This window comes from Onychostruthus taczanowskii, unplaced genomic scaffold, assembly GCF_017590055.1.
Source record: "Onychostruthus taczanowskii isolate IOZ18803 unplaced genomic scaffold, ASM1759005v1 scaffold366, whole genome shotgun sequence".
NCBI lineage: Eukaryota > Metazoa > Chordata > Aves > Passeriformes > Passeridae > Onychostruthus > Onychostruthus taczanowskii.
Genome location: NW_024501082.1, coordinates 36,263 through 52,280, shown reverse-complemented (window position 1 = coordinate 52,280; position 16,018 = coordinate 36,263). Strand labels below are relative to the sequence as shown.

General features: G+C 62.9%; 1 protein-coding gene across 2 annotated transcripts; it reads right to left on the bottom strand.

Annotated features, from left to right (window-relative positions):
* Positions 1-316: 316 nt before the first annotated feature.
* On the bottom strand, positions 317-11,955 carry CPT1B (carnitine palmitoyltransferase 1B). 2 transcript variants are annotated; one of them, XM_041411642.1, is made up of 17 exons: positions 11,828-11,955; positions 10,494-10,656; positions 10,282-10,421; positions 9,563-9,734; positions 7,968-8,069; positions 7,694-7,831; positions 7,066-7,143; positions 6,864-6,971; positions 6,575-6,659; positions 6,297-6,492; positions 4,856-5,204; positions 4,275-4,439; positions 3,138-3,272; positions 2,156-2,308; positions 1,160-1,273; positions 829-921; positions 317-464 (listed from the first exon to the last, which is right to left on the bottom strand). In XM_041411642.1, exons 2-17 carry the CDS (start codon positions 10,632-10,634, stop codon positions 375-377), a joined length of 2,259 nt encoding a protein of 752 aa, XP_041267576.1. In that variant the 5' UTR covers positions 10,635-10,656; positions 11,828-11,955; the 3' UTR covers positions 317-374. The 2 variants fall into 2 exon arrangements, with proteins under 2 accessions (XP_041267576.1, XP_041267577.1); XM_041411643.1 differs by lacking the exon at positions 3,138-3,272.
* Positions 11,956-16,018: the final 4,063 nt, after the last annotated feature.

Below are 16,018 nucleotides of genomic sequence, written 5' to 3'. Positions count from 1 at the left end.
GATGGGGACGGAGCCGGGAATGGTTACGGATCTCCAGGATGGGCATGGATCATCAGGATGGGCACTGATCACCGGGATGGGGATGGGCAGGGGGACGGGCACGGATCATTGGGACGAGCATGGATCCGGGAATGGCCGCAGGTCACCGGGATGGGCATGGATCACCGGGATGGGACTGGGTACAGAGCACCGGGTCACCGCCCCAGGGACGGCCCTTTTGATGCCTTCACCGGCCCTGGCACCCCATGGATGCCCCCCGGCATTCCATGGATCCAGCCCTGGCACCCCACGGATGCCCCCGGGGGTCCCACCAAGGTCACACCAAGAGCCTTTATTGGGAGCAGGTCCGGGGCAGCGACCCCCGGCCCCCCCGGTCACTTCCCGGCCGCGGCGGGGGGTTTGTCGAAGAGCGCCGCGATGTCCAGCATGGCCTGGCGGATGTTGCGGCCGAAACGCTGCGAGTCCTGCGGGCAGCGCCGCTCAGAGCCCGCCCCGACCCCCGGGGGGCGCCCGGACCCCCCCCAGGGGGGGATCCGAATGCCCACAGTGAGACCCGAACCCCCCCATGCCCACCCTGGGGCACCCCCGGCGCTGTGGGACCCCCAGCACGGCCTGCACCCCAGAGGGGGTGACTGGGACGTGGGGAGGGTCCCAGAGGAGGGGACTGGGATGGAGTGGGGGTCCCACAGGAAGGGGGGGGCAGGATGCAGCAGGGTCAAGATCAGGGTCAGGGGCTGTCCCAGACCCACAGGTGACCCCACAGGTGACCCCACGGGCAGCGACTGCAGCTCTGGGAGAGGCCCCCGCCACCCCCCGTGCCCCCCTCACCGTCTCGGGGCTGGAGAACTTGCTGGACACGTGGAAGGTGATGAGGTTCTCCCCGGCGATGATGTAGGACACCCCATAACCATCGTCTGCCACCTGCGGGGGGCACAGGGGCCATGGGGCACCTGCGGGGGGCACCCGGGGCACCCACCCGGGTGTGGGGTCGGGCTGAACCCACCCGGGTCACCCATGTGGGGCTGGGGGCTCCGGTGTGGGGCACCCCCAGCCCAAACCCACGGGGTGGGGGGCGCACTACGGACCCCACAGCCACCCCCGCACCCGCTGCCCCCCTCCCGCTGCCCCCCGGTGCCCCCCGGTGCCCCCCGGAGCTCACGGGGCCGAAGCCGCCGCCGCTGGAGACGTGGTCGGGGAATTCCTCGAAGTCGAACATCTTGAGCTGCTGCTGCGGGGTCTGGCTGGTGGAGAGGCGCCAGGGCTCCGACAGCACCTGTGGGGACCCTCGCTGCACCCCGGGGCGCCCCAGAGCACCCCGGGGAACCCCGGGAACCCCGGGGAACCCCACTGCGCCCCGCTGCCCCCAGCCCCAGAGCGGGACTCCACGTGCGGTGACACCAGGGCGGGTGGCAGTGTCCCCGCTGTGCCCTCCCGGTGCCACTCTGTGTCCCCCCGTGCCTTCCTATGCCCCCTTGCCCGTGTCCCGCAGTGGTTCTCTGTGCTCCCCCCGTGTCCCCTCCGTGTCCCTCAGTGCCACCCTCGTGTGCTGCTCCCACACTGTCCCTCGTGTCCCCGTCCCGTGTCCCCTTCGTGTCCCTCAGTGTCCCCTGTGCTGCTCCCCCCGTGCCCCCCGCAGTGTCCCCCGTATCCCCTCGTGTCCCTGTCCCGTGTCCCTGTCCCGTGTCCCACCGTGTCCTCTGTCCCTGTCCTGTGTCCCCTGTCCCTGTCCCATGTCCCCGTCCCGTGTCCCCCCGTGTCCTCTGTCCCTGTCCCGTGTCCCCTGTCCCCGTCCCGTGTCCCCTGTCCCGTGTCCCCTGTCCCCGTCCCGTGTCCCCTGTCCCCTGTCCCACCGTGTCCTCTGTCCCTGTCCCCTGTCCCATGTCCCCATCCCGTGTCCCCTGTCCCATGTCCCGTGTCCCCTGTCCCATGTCCCGTGTCCGCTGTCCCATGTCCCACCGTGTCCTCTGTCCCTGTCCCCTGTCCCTGTCCCCTGTCCCTGTCCCGTGTCCCCATCCCGTGTCCCCGTCCCGTGTCCCCCCGAGTCCCCCCGTATCCCCTGTCCCCGTCCCGTGTCCCTGTCCTGTGTCCCACCGTGTCCTCTCTCCCTGTCCCCTGTCCCTGTCCCCTGTCCCCGTCCCGTGTCCCCCGCGCTGACCTTGGCCAGGAAGGGGCTCTGCATGCCGAGGTACCGGGACATCAGGTAGAGGCAGAAGAGGTGGCGGTCGATGCCCGCGCCGGTCATGGCGAGGCGGTAGAGCTGCTGGTGCTTCTCGGCCGCCGCCTTGAACAGCTGCTGCCGCTCCGAGCGCTGGGTGAACCCCAAAGTTACTGACACCCCAAATTAACTGACACCCCAAATTAACTGACACCCCAAACCTGCACCCCAAACTGAGCCCCGGCACAGCCCCCAGATCTGCACCTTGAACAGCTGCTGCATCTCTGAGCACTGGGGGCCAGGGGGTGAACCCCAAAATTACTGACACCCCAAACTGACACCGCAAACCTGCACCCGAAACTGAGCCCAAACCTGAACCCCAACACAGCCCCCAGATCCGCACCTCGAACAGACACTGCCACTCTGAGCACTGGGGGGCCCGGGGGGGCTGGACTCCAAACTGAACCCCAACACACCCCCAGGCCTGCGCCCCAAACAGAACCCGAACCTGCACCCCAAACCTGCACCCCAAACAGAACCCGAACCTGCACCCCAAACCCGCACCCCAAACACAACCCGAACCTGCACCCCAAACCTGCGCCCCAAACAGAACCCGAACCTGCACCCCAAACCTGCGCCCCAAACAGAACCCGAACCTGCACCCCAAACCTGCACCCCAAACCTGAACCCCAAACAGACCCCAAACCTGCACCCCAAACAGAACCCGAACCTGCACCCCAAACCTGCACCCCAAACAGAACCCGAACCTGCACCCCAAACAGAACCCGAACCTGCACCCCCAAACCTGCACCCCAAACAGAACCCGAACCTGCACCCCAAACCTGCACCCCCAGTCTGCACCTTGAACAGTCGCTGCTGCCCCTCCGCGCTCTGGGGAGGGTTCAGGGGGGCTGCACCCCAAACTGCGCCCCAAAGGGGCCCCCAGCCCCCTGAGGGACGGGGACCCCCCGGTGGCACTCACGCTGCGCCGGCTGTCGGCCATGCTGCGCACGAAGGCCGTGGACTCGGAGGTGCAGGAGCGCACGGTCTCGGTGCGGCCCTCGCGGAACAGCCGCGTCATGGAGGCCTCGTAGGTCAGGCAGAAGGAGCCCTTGTCCTGCGGCCGTGGGGACACGGCTCGTCCCGCTGCCGCTCACACCCGCCTCGTCCTGCCCGCGGCCCCGCCTGGCACATCCCAGCCTTCCCGGGTCCTGCGCCATCCCATCCCACTCCAATCCCATTCCATCCCATCCCATCCCATCCCATTCCATCCCATCCCAATTCCATCCCATCCCACCCCACCCCATCCCTTCCCATTCCCATTATCCCACCCCATGGATCCCATTCCCATTATCCCACCCTACCCCAAGGATCCCATTCCATTATCCCACCCTGTGGATCCCATTCCCATTGTCCTGCCCCATGGATCCCATTCCATTATCCCACCTCATGGATCCCATTCCCATTATCCCACGCCACCCCAAGGATCCCATCCCATGGATCCTGCCCCATTCCTATTCCATTATCCCACCCCATGGATCCCATTCCCATTATCCCCCCCTACTCCAAGGATCCCATTCCATTATCCCGCCTCATGGATCCCATTCCCATTATCCCCCCCTACTCCAAGGATCCCATTCCATTATCCCGCCTCATGGATCCCATTCCCATTATCCCCCCCTACTCCAAGGATCCCATTCCATTATCCCGCCTCATGGATCCCATTCCCATTATCCCCCCCTACTCCAAGGATCCCATTCCATTATCCCGCCTCATGGATCCCATTCCCATTATCCCACCCCACCCCAAGGATCCCACCCCGTTCCCATTCCTTTATCCCACCCGATGGACCCCATTCCCATTATCCCACCCCACCCCAAGGATCGCACCCCGCGGATCCCATTCCATTATCCCCACTCCATGGATCCCATTCATTATCCCACCCCGTGGATCCCATTATCCCACCCCGTGGATCCCATTCCCATTATCCCACCCCATCCCAAGGATCCCACCCCGTGGACCCCATTCCCATTATCCCACCCCATGGATCCCATTCATTATCCCACCCCGCGGATCCCGTTGTCCCGCCCCGCGGGTGCCGCGCGCTCCCGGCCCTCACGCGGAAGTGTGCCAGCTGCAGGGCGATCTGGATGAAGGCGTCGGGGCTGGTGCGGCAGCGCTTGATGAGCCCCTTGCCGAAGGTGGAGAACGGGAAGCAGCAGAAATCCACGTCCTCGGCCAGCGCCCGCGCCACCCGCAGCGACGCCTCGATGGCCGCCACCCCCTGGGGACACGGCATGGCGTGGCACGGCATGGCACCCTCACCTGAACCTGCACCTGTGCCACCCACAGTGACCCCTGGATGGCCGCCACCCCCTGGGGACACGGCATGGCGTGGCACGGCATGGCACCCTCACCTGAACCTGCGCCTGAACCACTCCCAGCGACCTCTCAATGGCTGCCGCCCCCCCGGGGACACCATGGCATGGCACGGCACGGCATGGCACGGCACCCTGACCTGTGCCCTCATCTGTACCTGCACCCACACCTGTGCCACCCTGCAGTGACCCCTGGATGGCCGCCACCCCCTGGGGACACGGCACGGCACGGTACGGCACGGCACAGCATTCACCTGTGCCCTCACCCTCACCTGTAGCTGTCCCCGCCCTGTCCCCGCGCTGTCCCCGCCCTGTCACCCACCTCGGGGGGGATGTCCCACTGCAGGCGCTGGGGGGGGGCCAGCTGCCGCCTGGGGTCCCCCTTGCAGTGCCCCCCCTCGGTGTAGCCCAGCTGGAACTTGTCCGTGGCCAGCATGAACTGGGGGGGGGACAGGGGGCGTTGGGGAGGGAGTGGGGTCACGCACCGGTCGTAGCAGCGGCCGTGCAGCAGGGACTTGGCGTAGGCGTCCATGCAGCCGGGCCGGGCGGGCTCGTGGCCGTGCTCGTCCTCGTCCAGCGTCAGGAAGAAGGCGGCGCGCTCGATGGCGTCCAGCGCCGCCTTGTTGGGGCCGCGGCTGAAGAACCGCGCCCGCGCCTCGGCCCACGGCACCCTGCGCGGCCCGGTCAGCGCGGGGAGCCCCCCGAGACCCCCGCCCACGGGGTGCCCCGTGCCCGCAGCGTGAGGCGCACAGGGACGGGCACAGGGATGGGGACAGGGACGGGGACAGGGACGGGACGCCCTGGTGGCCCAGGGTTCCCAACGCTCCTGGTGTTTCCAGAACCGCCGCTGTGCCCATTGCTCCCGGAGCTCCCAGTGTCCCCAACATCCCCATCATTCCCATTATTCCCAGAGTTCTCGGTATTTCCAGGTGCAGAGTGTCCCCAGTATTCCCGGTATTCCCACTATTCCCGGTGTTCCCAGGTGCCCAGTGTACCCAGTTTACCCAGTTTCCCCATTATTATTCCCATTATTCCTGGTGTTCCCAGGTACCCAGCATCCCCAGTATTATTCCCATTATTCCTGGAGTTCCCAGGTGCCCAGATTCCCCATTATTATCCCCACTATTCCTGGTGTTCCCAGAGCTCCCAGGTGCCCAGCATCCCCAGTATCCCCACTATTATTCCCATTATTCCCGGAGTTCCCAGGTGCCCAGTTTCCCCATTATTATTCCCACTATTCCTGGTGTTCCCAGAGCTCCCAGGTGCCCAGTATCCCCAGTATCCTCGGAGTTCCCAGGTGCCCAGCACCCCCAGTATCCCCACTATTATTCCCATTATTCCCGGAGTTCCCAGGTGCCCAGCACTCCCATTATTATTCCCATTATTCCCATTATTCCCGGGGTTCCCAGGTGCCCAGCACCCCCATTATTATTCCCATTATTCCCATTATTCCCGGGGTTCCCAGGTGCCCAGCACCCCCATTATTATTCCCATTATTCCCATTATTCCCGGAGTTCCCAGGTACCCACCATCCCCACTATTATTCCCATTATTCCCGGAGTTCCCAGGTGCCCAGCACCCCCATTATTATTCCCATTATTCCCGGGGTTCCCAGGTGCCCACCATCCCCACTATTATTCCCATTATTCCCGGGGTTCCCAGGTGCCCAGCACCCCCATTATTATTCCCATTATTCCCATTATTCCCGGGGTTCCCAGGTGCCCAGCAGCCCCGTCCCTCCCGTCCCTGCCGGTGCCGCACACCTTTCCCCGGCGGTGAGCGCCGCCAGCCGCTCCTCCCCGGGCTGGGGGGGCGAGGGATCATCCAGGATCCTCTGGAATTGCATCTCCAGGTCGGCGGGGGGCAGCAGCTGCCCCCCGTAGTACAGCCACACCTTGTAGTAGCGGCCCTTGTGGTACACGGCCAGGTGTTTGCTGTCCGCCAGGTGCAGCAGCGTGTCTGGGGGGGGCACGGGGGGCTCAGGGCGGCGGGGACCCCCGGGACGGCCCCCCCGGGCCGTGCCGCCCCCCCGGGCCCGTACCGCTCTCCTTTCCCGGGATGCGGGTGGTGTTGAACATCCGCTCCGACTGGTACGAGCACATGGGCACCACGCCCAGCGCCATCATCTGGGGGGGGACACGGCTCGGGGGTCCGGGGGAGGGGGGCTGTGTCCCCCGCTCCGCGCCCCCCGCCAGCCTCCTGGTGACACCGCCCTGCTTCTGTCCCTGCTCTCCCAGGACCCCCAAAATCCATGGGATCCCCACAGCATCCCCAGCCCCACGGGACCCCCAGGACTCCCCCTCCCCCTGGAGCCTCCCAGCATCCCCCACCGGGGGAATCTCGCCCCGGTCCAGCCGCCGCCGGTAGAGGATGAGGGAGTGCACCACGTTGGCCGCCCGCGCCGCCTGGATGGGGCTGGGGATCACGTACAGGAAATCCTGGCGACAAGGCAGGGACACGGCGCGTGTCGCGGGTGCTGCCGGGGGTCCCCGGGGGGGGTTGGGGGTCCCCCAGCCCCCCAGCATCCCTTACCATGGCGTAGTAGTTGCTGTTGACCATGAGGGGGCTGCGGCCGCGCAGGTAAATGTACTCCTCCCACCAGTCACTGACCTGCGGGAACGGGGACGGGGACAGGGACGGGGGACAGGGACAGGGGACAGGGACACCGGGGGGAAGAGAGCACAGGGACAGGGATGGAGAGAGGGAACCGGGAAAAGCCACAGCGAGCAGGGGACATGGGATAAGGGACAGGGATAGGGGACAAGGAATGGGGACAGGAGACAGGGATAGGGACAGGGATAAGGGTGAGGGGACATGGGATAGGGGACAGGGGACGAGGGATAGGAGCCAGGAACGGGGATGGGGATAGGGACAGGAATAGGGACGGGAATGGGGGACAGGGACAAGGGTTAGGAGACAGGGACAAGGACAGGAGACAGGGGAAGGGACAGGGATGGGGACAGGAAACAGGGACAGAAACAGGGGTACAGGATCCTCCGCCCCTTCTGCTCCACCCAGGAGATCCCAAATCCCTCCTCACGCTGCCGGGAGGGGACACCAGCTCCGAGGTCACCTCCCCAGCGGCTGCGGGGTCCCCAGCTCCGAGGTCACCTCCCCAGCGGCTGCGGGGTCCCCAGTGCCCCCCCGGCCCCACACTCACATAGTTGGTCGTCCACCAGGACTTGAGGAGCAGGTACCGCTGCAGCCGCGGCGCCGTCTTCTCCTGGAACTCCTTGGCCAGCGCCGCCATCTCCTGGTACTTGTCATCATCCAGGAGCGGCCGCACCGACTCCAGGTACTGCGGGGAGGGGACACGGCGTCACCCCCGCCACTGGCACCTCCACTGCCACTGGCACTGCCACCTCCACTGCCACCGCCACTGCCGCTGGCACTGCCGGGCGCCCCGCGGCCCCAGCCCCGCGGGGGTGGCGTACCCGGGCGACGGTGGCTTTCACGGGGGGCACCGGGAGCTTGGGCAGGGAGCTCTGGAAGCTGTAGAGGAGGGGCTTGCGGATGGACATGATCTTCATCAGCGCCTGCAGCAGGAGGAGGAGGAGGGATGGGGTGAGGATCCACGGCTCCCAAAAAACTCCAGGCACCCGTGGCTCCCAAAGCAGCACAGCTCCTACCCCACCCGTGGCTCCCACAGCTCCCCGAGCCCCCAGACCATCAACATCCCCATGGCTCCAGCAGCTCCCCGAGTTCCCACAGCTCCAAAGGCTCCCACGGCAGCCACAGCTCCAAAGGCTCCCACGGCCCAAAAAACTCCAGGCACCCGTGGCTCCCAAAGCAGCACAGCTCCTACCCCAGCCACAGCTCCCGTGGCTCCCACAGCTCCCCGAGCCCCCAGACCATCAACATCCCCATGGCTCCAGCAGCTCCCCGAGTTCCCACAGCTCCAACAGCTCCCACAACTCCCACCCAAAGCTCCAAAGGCTCCCATATCCCCCACAGTCCCCAAAACTCGCTCCTCATCTCCCAGGACTCCCAGAGCTCCCGTAACTCAGATGGCTCTCACAGCGCCCACAGCTTGTGCAGCCTCCACAGCTGCCGTGGTTCCAACGCTCGCAAAGCTCCATCTCCCACAGCTCCTAAAGCTCCCAACATCTCCCAGAGCTCCCACACCTCCCAGAGCTCCCACAGCAACAAAGGCTCCCACAGCTCCCAAAGCTCCCAACATCTCCCAGAGCTCCCAAAGCTCCCACATCTCCCATGTCTTTCACATCTCCCAAAGCTCCCAGAGCTCCCAACCAACATCTCCCAGAGCTCCCACAGCTCCAAAGGCTCCCACAGCTCCCAAAGCTCCCACAGCTCCTAAAGCTCCAACATCTCCCAGAGCTCCCACATCTCCCAGAGCTCCCATGGCTCCCAAAACTCCCACATCTCCCAGAGCTCCCAGAGCTCCCAAAGCTCCCAAAGCTCCCACATCTCCCAGAGCTTCCATGGCTCCCACAGCTCCCACACCTCCCAAAGCCCCCACAGCTGCCAAAACTCCCACAGCTGCCAAAACTCCCACATCTCCCAAAGCTCCCATAGCTCCTAAAGCTCCAAAGACTCCCACATCTCCTGAAGCTCCCACATCTCTCCCATCTCCCACAGCTCTCCCAAAGCTCCCAAAGCTCCAAAGACTCCCACATCTCCTGAAGCTCCCACAGCTCTCCCATCTCCCAAAGCTCCAACTACTCCCACATCTCCTGAAGCTCCCACATCTCTCCCATCTCCCAAAACTCCCACAGCTCCCAAAGCTCCAAAGATTCCCACATCTCCTGAAGCTCCCACATCTCTCCCATCTCCCAAAGCTCCCACAGCTCCCAAAGCTCCAAAGACTCCCACATCTCCTGAAGCTCCCACAGCTCCCACAGCTCTCCCATCTCCCAAAGCTCCAAAGACTCCCACATCTCCTGAAGCTCCCACATCTCTCCCATCTCCCAAAACTCCCACAGCTCCCAAAGCTCCAAAGACTCCCACATGTCCCACAGCCCCCACAGCTCTCCCATGCCCCCCGTCTCCCGGCGCGGGCGCTGCTCACGATCCAGAGCCGGGTTCTGCGGCTCATGCGCCCGTGGGGCTCGAACATCCAGCCGTGGTAGGAGAGCATCAGGCGGAGCAGCCTCCGGAAGAGCAGCACGGCCGCCAGCCAGGCCCCCGTGGAGAACACCACGGTGCTGACCACGGCCTGCGCCTGGGGGGTCAGCGCCTCGCTGGGGACACGCGGGGACACGCCTCAGGGGTGGGCACAGCACGGCTGGGATGCCTGTCCCCAAGCAGGGCCGTGCCCCTGGTGGCACTCCCAGGGAATGTCCCCAGCTGGGGCTGTGCCTGTGGAGCGGGACCCACGGGGATGTCCCGAAGTGGGGTCCCTTGAGGGACACCCCCAAATGGAGATGTGCCAGGCCTCCTGCACCTCCCGGGGGCTGGGGTCCCTCTGTGGGACAGGGCTGTGCCGTGGGGTGGGACCCCTTGAGGGACACCCCCAAAAGGGGCGGGGATGTGCAGGCTGGAGCCCCCAGGGTTGTCACGGTCCCCAGGGCCGTGCTGGCCTTTGGGGTCTCTCCCCGAGACACTTCGGGGGGACCCTGCGGGCTGTCCCCAGCACGGAGCTGCCCTCGGGCCGTGTCCCCAGCACGGAGCTGCCCTCGGGCCGTGCCCCCAGCACGGAGCTGCCCTCGGGCCGTGTCCCCAGCACGGAGCTGCCCTCGGGCCGTGCCCCCAGCGCGGAGCTGCCCTCGGGCCGTGTCCCGCGCTCACCCGCGGGGCAGCCAGTGCTGGATGCGGGCGATGAGCCCCAGGGACGGATCCACCTGGCAGTAGCAGGAGCCGGCGGTGGCCATCACCACCACCATCCAGCTGGAGGGCGACGCGGGGTACACGCCGGTCAGGAAGCTGTTCTGTGGGCACAGCGGGGTCACGGGGGTGCCGGGGGGCTGCCGGGGGGAGGGGACGCGGGCGGCCGAGCCCACCTTGGCGCGGACCAAGCGCTTTTTCCATGAGTGGACGGCGGCCAGGTAGAGCTGGCGCACGGCCTCGCGGCTCAGGTGGAAGTCCAAGCCCTCGGGGGTGACCGTGAACTGGAAGGCCACGGCCTGGTGAGCTTCCGCCATGCTGGGGACCCGCCGGTGACACCTGCGGGGGGGGGGGGGGCACCGTGGGGGGGACAGGGGGTGCCCTCCCCGGTGTCCCCGGGGCGGTGCCAGGCGGCGGTGGCCCGCGGGAGCCCCCCGGGCCGCGTCACGGCGGCGTCACGAGGCGCTGGCCCGGCGCCCACTGAGGGAAGGGTCAGCGCTGTCACCGCCGCCAGCGCGGCCCCGGAGGGGACAGCGGGGACGACAGCCCGGCCCCCGCCCCGCACGGGACACACGCTGTCCCCTGCCCCGTGTCCCCTGCGGGAACGCGGGAGGGGTGGCACGGACACGGCCGGGGACCTCCGGGGTGTCACCAAGTCCCTGTGTCACCCTGGAGACCCCTCCCCCCGGCTCTGGGACCCCCCGGTGAGGGCACGGCCAGCGCCAAGCCCGGGGTGTCCGGGGGTGACACCCCTGTCCCCAACACGGGGACCTTTCCCACGGTGGCCTTGGGCTGAGGGTGACAGCCACGACCCGGTGACAGCGGGGCTGCTGTGCCCTCTGCACCTCGTGGTGTCACCACGCTGCGCCCCGTGGCACCCCACTGTGTCACCTGGCCTGGCACGGCACAGCTGGTGGCACCGATGCCACCCCAGAGCACGGCACGGCCTGGCCTGGCACGGCACAGCTGGGCATTGAACACATCCCCAGCCCTGCAGGGCGGCCTGGCACTGCCACCGCCCGTGCCACCCGCAGGGCACCGTGGCACTGCCACCGCCCGTGCCACCCGCAGGGCACCGTGGCACTGCCACCGCCTGTGCCACCCGCAGGGCACCGTGGCACTGCCACCGCCTGTGCCACCCGCAGGACACCGTGTCCCGGCCCGGCCCTGCCCGCCCTGTCCCGCAGGCCGTGCCCCCGCGTGTCCCTGCGGCGGTGGCACCGGGGACACTCCCGCCGTGTCCCCCCGCCCCGCCCAAGGTCACCGCGGCTCCGGGGCCGGGATGCGCAGCCCCGGGGCGGCCCCGCGTGGGGCCGGGCCCCGCTCCGGGACCCCCGGAGGGGACACCGCGAGGGGACCCTCGGCCAGGCGGGGGGCGCGGGGGGTCGCCCCCCACGGACGCGCGTGGGAGCCGGCACCGGGCGCGGCGCCACCGGAGGGGCCGGGGGTTGCCGGTACCGGGGGTCCCCGCGCGTGGGTCCCGTGCGCGCCCCCTCCCCGGGCCCGGTACCTGCGTGGGCAGCGCGGGGGCCGCGGCTCCGCGGGACGGCGGCTCCTGCGGCCGCCGGTAACCGGACACCGGAGGGGCCGGGCGGCGCCGCTCCGCCCCCGGGGGGACCGCGACACCCGGGGGGACCCCGACACACCGCGACGGGGACCGCGACAGCGCGGGGCCACCCGGATCCCGGGACACGGACCGGCGTCCCGGGGGAAAGCGACAGCCCGGGGCAGGACAGGAGTCCCCGGCCGGGGACAGCGACATGTCGGGACAAGGAGCACGACATCCCCGGGGGTGCCTGTCCCGGGACAGGGCTGGACATCCCGGGACAGAACGGGCAGCGCCGGGATGGGGCGTCATCAACAGCCCGGGCCACGGAGCGTCACCCCGGGGGGACAGCGGGGACACCGGGGGACAGCGGGGACACTGGGGGACAGCGGGGACACCGACATCCCGGGGGGATCCCGACCTCCTCCAGGGGATCCACGTCCCGGGACAAGAATCCGCACCTGGGACAGGGACCCGGGACAGGGACACACGGACCAGGACAGGGATGGGGACATGCACGGGGACAGGGATCCATATCAGTGACAGGGACACGAACCGGGACAGGGACACGCATCCTGGGGACAGGGAGACACGGACCAGGACAGGGAGACACACCCGGGACAGGGACTGCCATCCCGGGACAGTGGCCCGCATCAGTGACAGGGACACGAACCGGGACAGGGACTGCCATCCTGGGGACAGGGACAGTGGCTCTGCCACGGGCTCCGGCTGTGCGTGCCCGGGGCAGTGGCTGCTGTCCCTGTCCCTGTGCCCTGCCTGTCACCTGCCCCGTGCTCTGCCTGTCACCTGCTCCGTGCGCTGCCACCTGCCTGGCACCTGCTTGTCACCTGCCCGACCTCTGGCCCCTGTCCCGGTTGTCACCTGCCCGTCACCCTGAGTGGCACCTGCCTGTCCCTGCCCGGTGCCCCGGCTCTCCCCTACCCGTGCTGTCACCTCCCTGTCCCTGCCCGGTGCCCCGGCTGTCCCCTACCAGTGCTGTCACCTCCCTGTCCCTGCCCGCTGTCCTGGCTGTCACCTCCCTGTCCCCTGCCCCCACCCTGAAGGGACATGGGGAGGGGTCTCCAGCAGCCGGGACCCCCACCCCAAAGAGCCCCCGCACCCCTCATGTCACCCCCCGTGTCCCTTGTCCCCCCGGCCCCGCCCCCCTGCCCGACGGCGATTGGGGGGTCCCGGGGGGCGGATTTGGGGAGAGGGATTGGGGAGGTGGGAGGAAAAGGGGGGAGAAAAGGGGGAAGAAAAGGGGGGAAAAGGGAAAATAGCAGGGGAAAAAGGGAGAAGGGGAAAGGAGGGAGGAAAGGGTGGGGAAGGAGGGAAAAGGGGAATAAAGGGGGAAAATGGGAGAAAAAGGGGAGGAAAAAAAGGGGAGGAAAAAAAGGGGAGGAAAAAAGGGGAGGGAAAAAAGGGGAGGGGAAAAAGGGGAGGGAAAAAAAGGGGGAAAAAAGGAGAGGAAAAAAAGGGAAGAAAAAAAAGGGAGGGAAAAAAAGGGAGAAAATAAAAAGGGGAGGGAAAAAAGGGGAGAAAAAATGGGAGGGAAAAAAAGGGAGGGAAAAAAGGGAGGGAAAAAAACCGGGAGGGAAAATAAGGGAGGAAATAAAAAGGGGAGGAAAAAAGGGAGGAAAAAAAGGGGAGGAAAACAAAGGGGAGGAAAAACAGGGGAGGGGAAAAAAGGGGAGAAAAAAAAGGAAGAAAAAAAAGGGAGGAAAAAAGGGAGGGAAAAAAGGGGAGGAAAAAAAAGGGAGGAAAAAAAAGGAGGGAAAAAAGGGGAGGAAAAAGGGGAGAAGAAAAAGGGGAGAAAAAAAGGGGAGAAAAAAAGGGGAGAAAAAAAGGGGAGAAAAAAAGGGGAGAAAAAAAAGGGGAGGAGAAAGAAAAGGGAGAAAAAAAGGGAGGAAATAAAAAGGGGAGGAAAAAAAAGGGAAGAAAAAAAAGGGGAGGGAAAAAAAGGGAGGAAAAAAGGGAGGAAAAAAAGGGGAGGAAAAAGGGAAGAAAAAAAAGGGAGGGAAAAAAGGGAGGAAAAAGGGGAGGAAAAAAAGGGGATGGAAAAAAGGGAGAAAATAAAAAGGGGAGGGAAAAAAGGGGAGGAAAAAAAAGTAAAGAAAAAAAGGGGAGAAAAAATAGGGGAGAAAAAAAAGGGGAGAAAAAAAAGGGGAGGGAAAAAAGGGAGGGAAAAAACGGGAAGAAAAAAAAAGGGAGAGGAAAAAAAAGGGAGGGAAAAAAGGGGAGAAAATAAAAAGGGAGGGAAAAAACGGGGAGAAAAAAAGGGGAGGGAAAAAACCGGGAGGAAATAAAAAGGGAGGAAAAAAAAGGAAGAGAAAAAAAGGGGAGGGAAAAAAGGGAGAAAAAACGGGAAGGAAAAAAAGGGGAGGGAAAAAAAGGGGAGGGAAAAAAGGGGAGGAAAAAAGGGAAGAAAAAAAAGGGAGGGAGGGGAGGAAAAAAAAAGGGAGGAAAAAAAGAAAGGAAAAAAAAGGGGAGGGAAAAAAGGAGGCAAAAAGGGGGAGGAAAAAAAGGGGAGGAAAAAAAAGGGGAGAAAAAAAGGGAAGAAAAAAAAGGGAGAGGAAAAAAAAAAGGGAGAGGAAAAAAAAGGGAGGGAAAAAAGGGGAGAAAATAAAAAGGGAGGGAAAAAACGGGGAGAAAAAAAGGGGAGGGAAAAAACCGGGAGGAAATAAAAAGGGAGGAAAAAAAAGGAAGAGAAAAAAAGGGGAGGGAAAAAAGGGAGAAAAAACGGGAAGGAAAAAAAGGGGAGGGAAAAAAAGGGGAGGGAAAAAAGGGGAGAAAAAATGGGAGGGAAAAAAAGGGAGGGAAAAAAGGGAGGGAAAAAAACCGGGAGGGAAAATAAGGGAGGAAATAAAAAGGGGAGGAAAAAAGGGAGGAAAAAAAGGGGAGGAAAACAAAGGGGAGGAAAAACAGGGGAGGGGAAAAAAGGGGAGAAAAAAAAGGAAGAAAAAAAAGGGAGGAAAAAAGGGAGGGAAAAAAAGGGAGAAAAAAAAGGGGAGGAAAAAAAGGGGAGGAAAAAATTGGGAAAAGAGGGAAGAGAGGGGAAAGGGAAAAAAAAGGGGAGAAAAAAAAGGGGAGGAGAAAGAAAAGGGAGAAAAAAAGGGAGGAAATAAAAAGGGGAGGAAAAAAAAGGGAAGAAAAAAAAGGGGAGGGAAAAAAAGGGAGGAAAAAAGGGAGGAAAAAAAGGGGAGAAAAAAGGGAAGAAAAAAAAGGGAGGGAAAAAAGGGAGGAAAAAGGGGAGGAAAAAAAGGGGATGGAAAAAAGGGAGAAAATAAAAAGGGGAGGGAAAAAAGGGGAGGAAAAAAAAGTAAAGAAAAAAAGGGGAGAAAAAATAGGGGAGAAAAAAAAGGGGAGAAAAAAAAGGGGAGGGAAAAAAGGGAGGGAAAAAACGGGAAGAAAAAAAAAGGGAGAGGAAAAAAAAGGGAGGGAAAAAAGGGGAGAAAATAAAAAGGGAGGGAAAAAACGGGGAGAAAAAAAGGGGAGGGAAAAAACCGGGAGGAAATAAAAAGGGAGGAAAAAAAAGGAAGAGAAAAAAAGGGGAGGGAAAAAAGGGAGAAAAAACGGGAAGGAAAAAAAGGGGAGGGAAAAAAAGGGGAGGGAAAAAAGGGGAGAAAAAATGGGAGGGAAAAAAAGGGAGGGAAAAAAGGGAGGGAAAAAAACCGGGAGGGAAAATAAGGGAGGAAATAAAAAGGGGAGGAAAAAAGGGAGGAAAAAAAGGGGAGGAAAACAAAGGGGAGGAAAAACAGGGGAGGGGAAAAAAGGGGAGAAAAAAAAGGAAGAAAAAAAAGGGAGGAAAAAAGGGAGGGAAAAAAAGGGAGAAAAAAAAGGGGAGGAAAAAAAGGGGAGGAAAAAATTGGGAAAAGAGGGAAGAGAGGGGAAAGGGAAAAAAAAGGGGAGAAAAAAAAGGGGAGGAGAAAGAAAAGGGAGAAAAAAAGGGAGGAAATAAAAAGGGGAGGAAAAAAAAGGGAAGAAAAAAAAGGGGAGGGAAAAAAAGGGAGGAAAAAAGGGAGGAAAAAAAGGGGAGAAAAAAGGGAAGAAAAAAAAGGGAGGGAAAAAAGGGAGGAAAAAGGGGAGGAAAAAAAGGGGATGGAAAAAAGGGAGAAAATAAAAAGGGGAGGGAAAAAAGGGGAGGAAAAAAAAGTA

Bases quoted from the DNA above. Each gene is read 5' to 3' on its own strand.
- CPT1B (XM_041411642.1), bottom strand. From the start codon at position 10,634: ATGGCGGAAGCTCACCAGGCCGTGGCCTTCCAGTTCACGGTCACCCCC. The intron at 4,440-4,855 runs GTGGGTGACAGG...CCGTGTCCCCAG, and splicing joins AGTGGGACATCCCCCCCGAG to GGGGTGGCGGCCATCGAGGC. The intron at 465-828 runs GTGAGGGGGGCA...CGCTGCCCGCAG, and splicing joins AGTTCTCCAGCCCCGAGACG to GACTCGCAGCGTTTCGGCCG.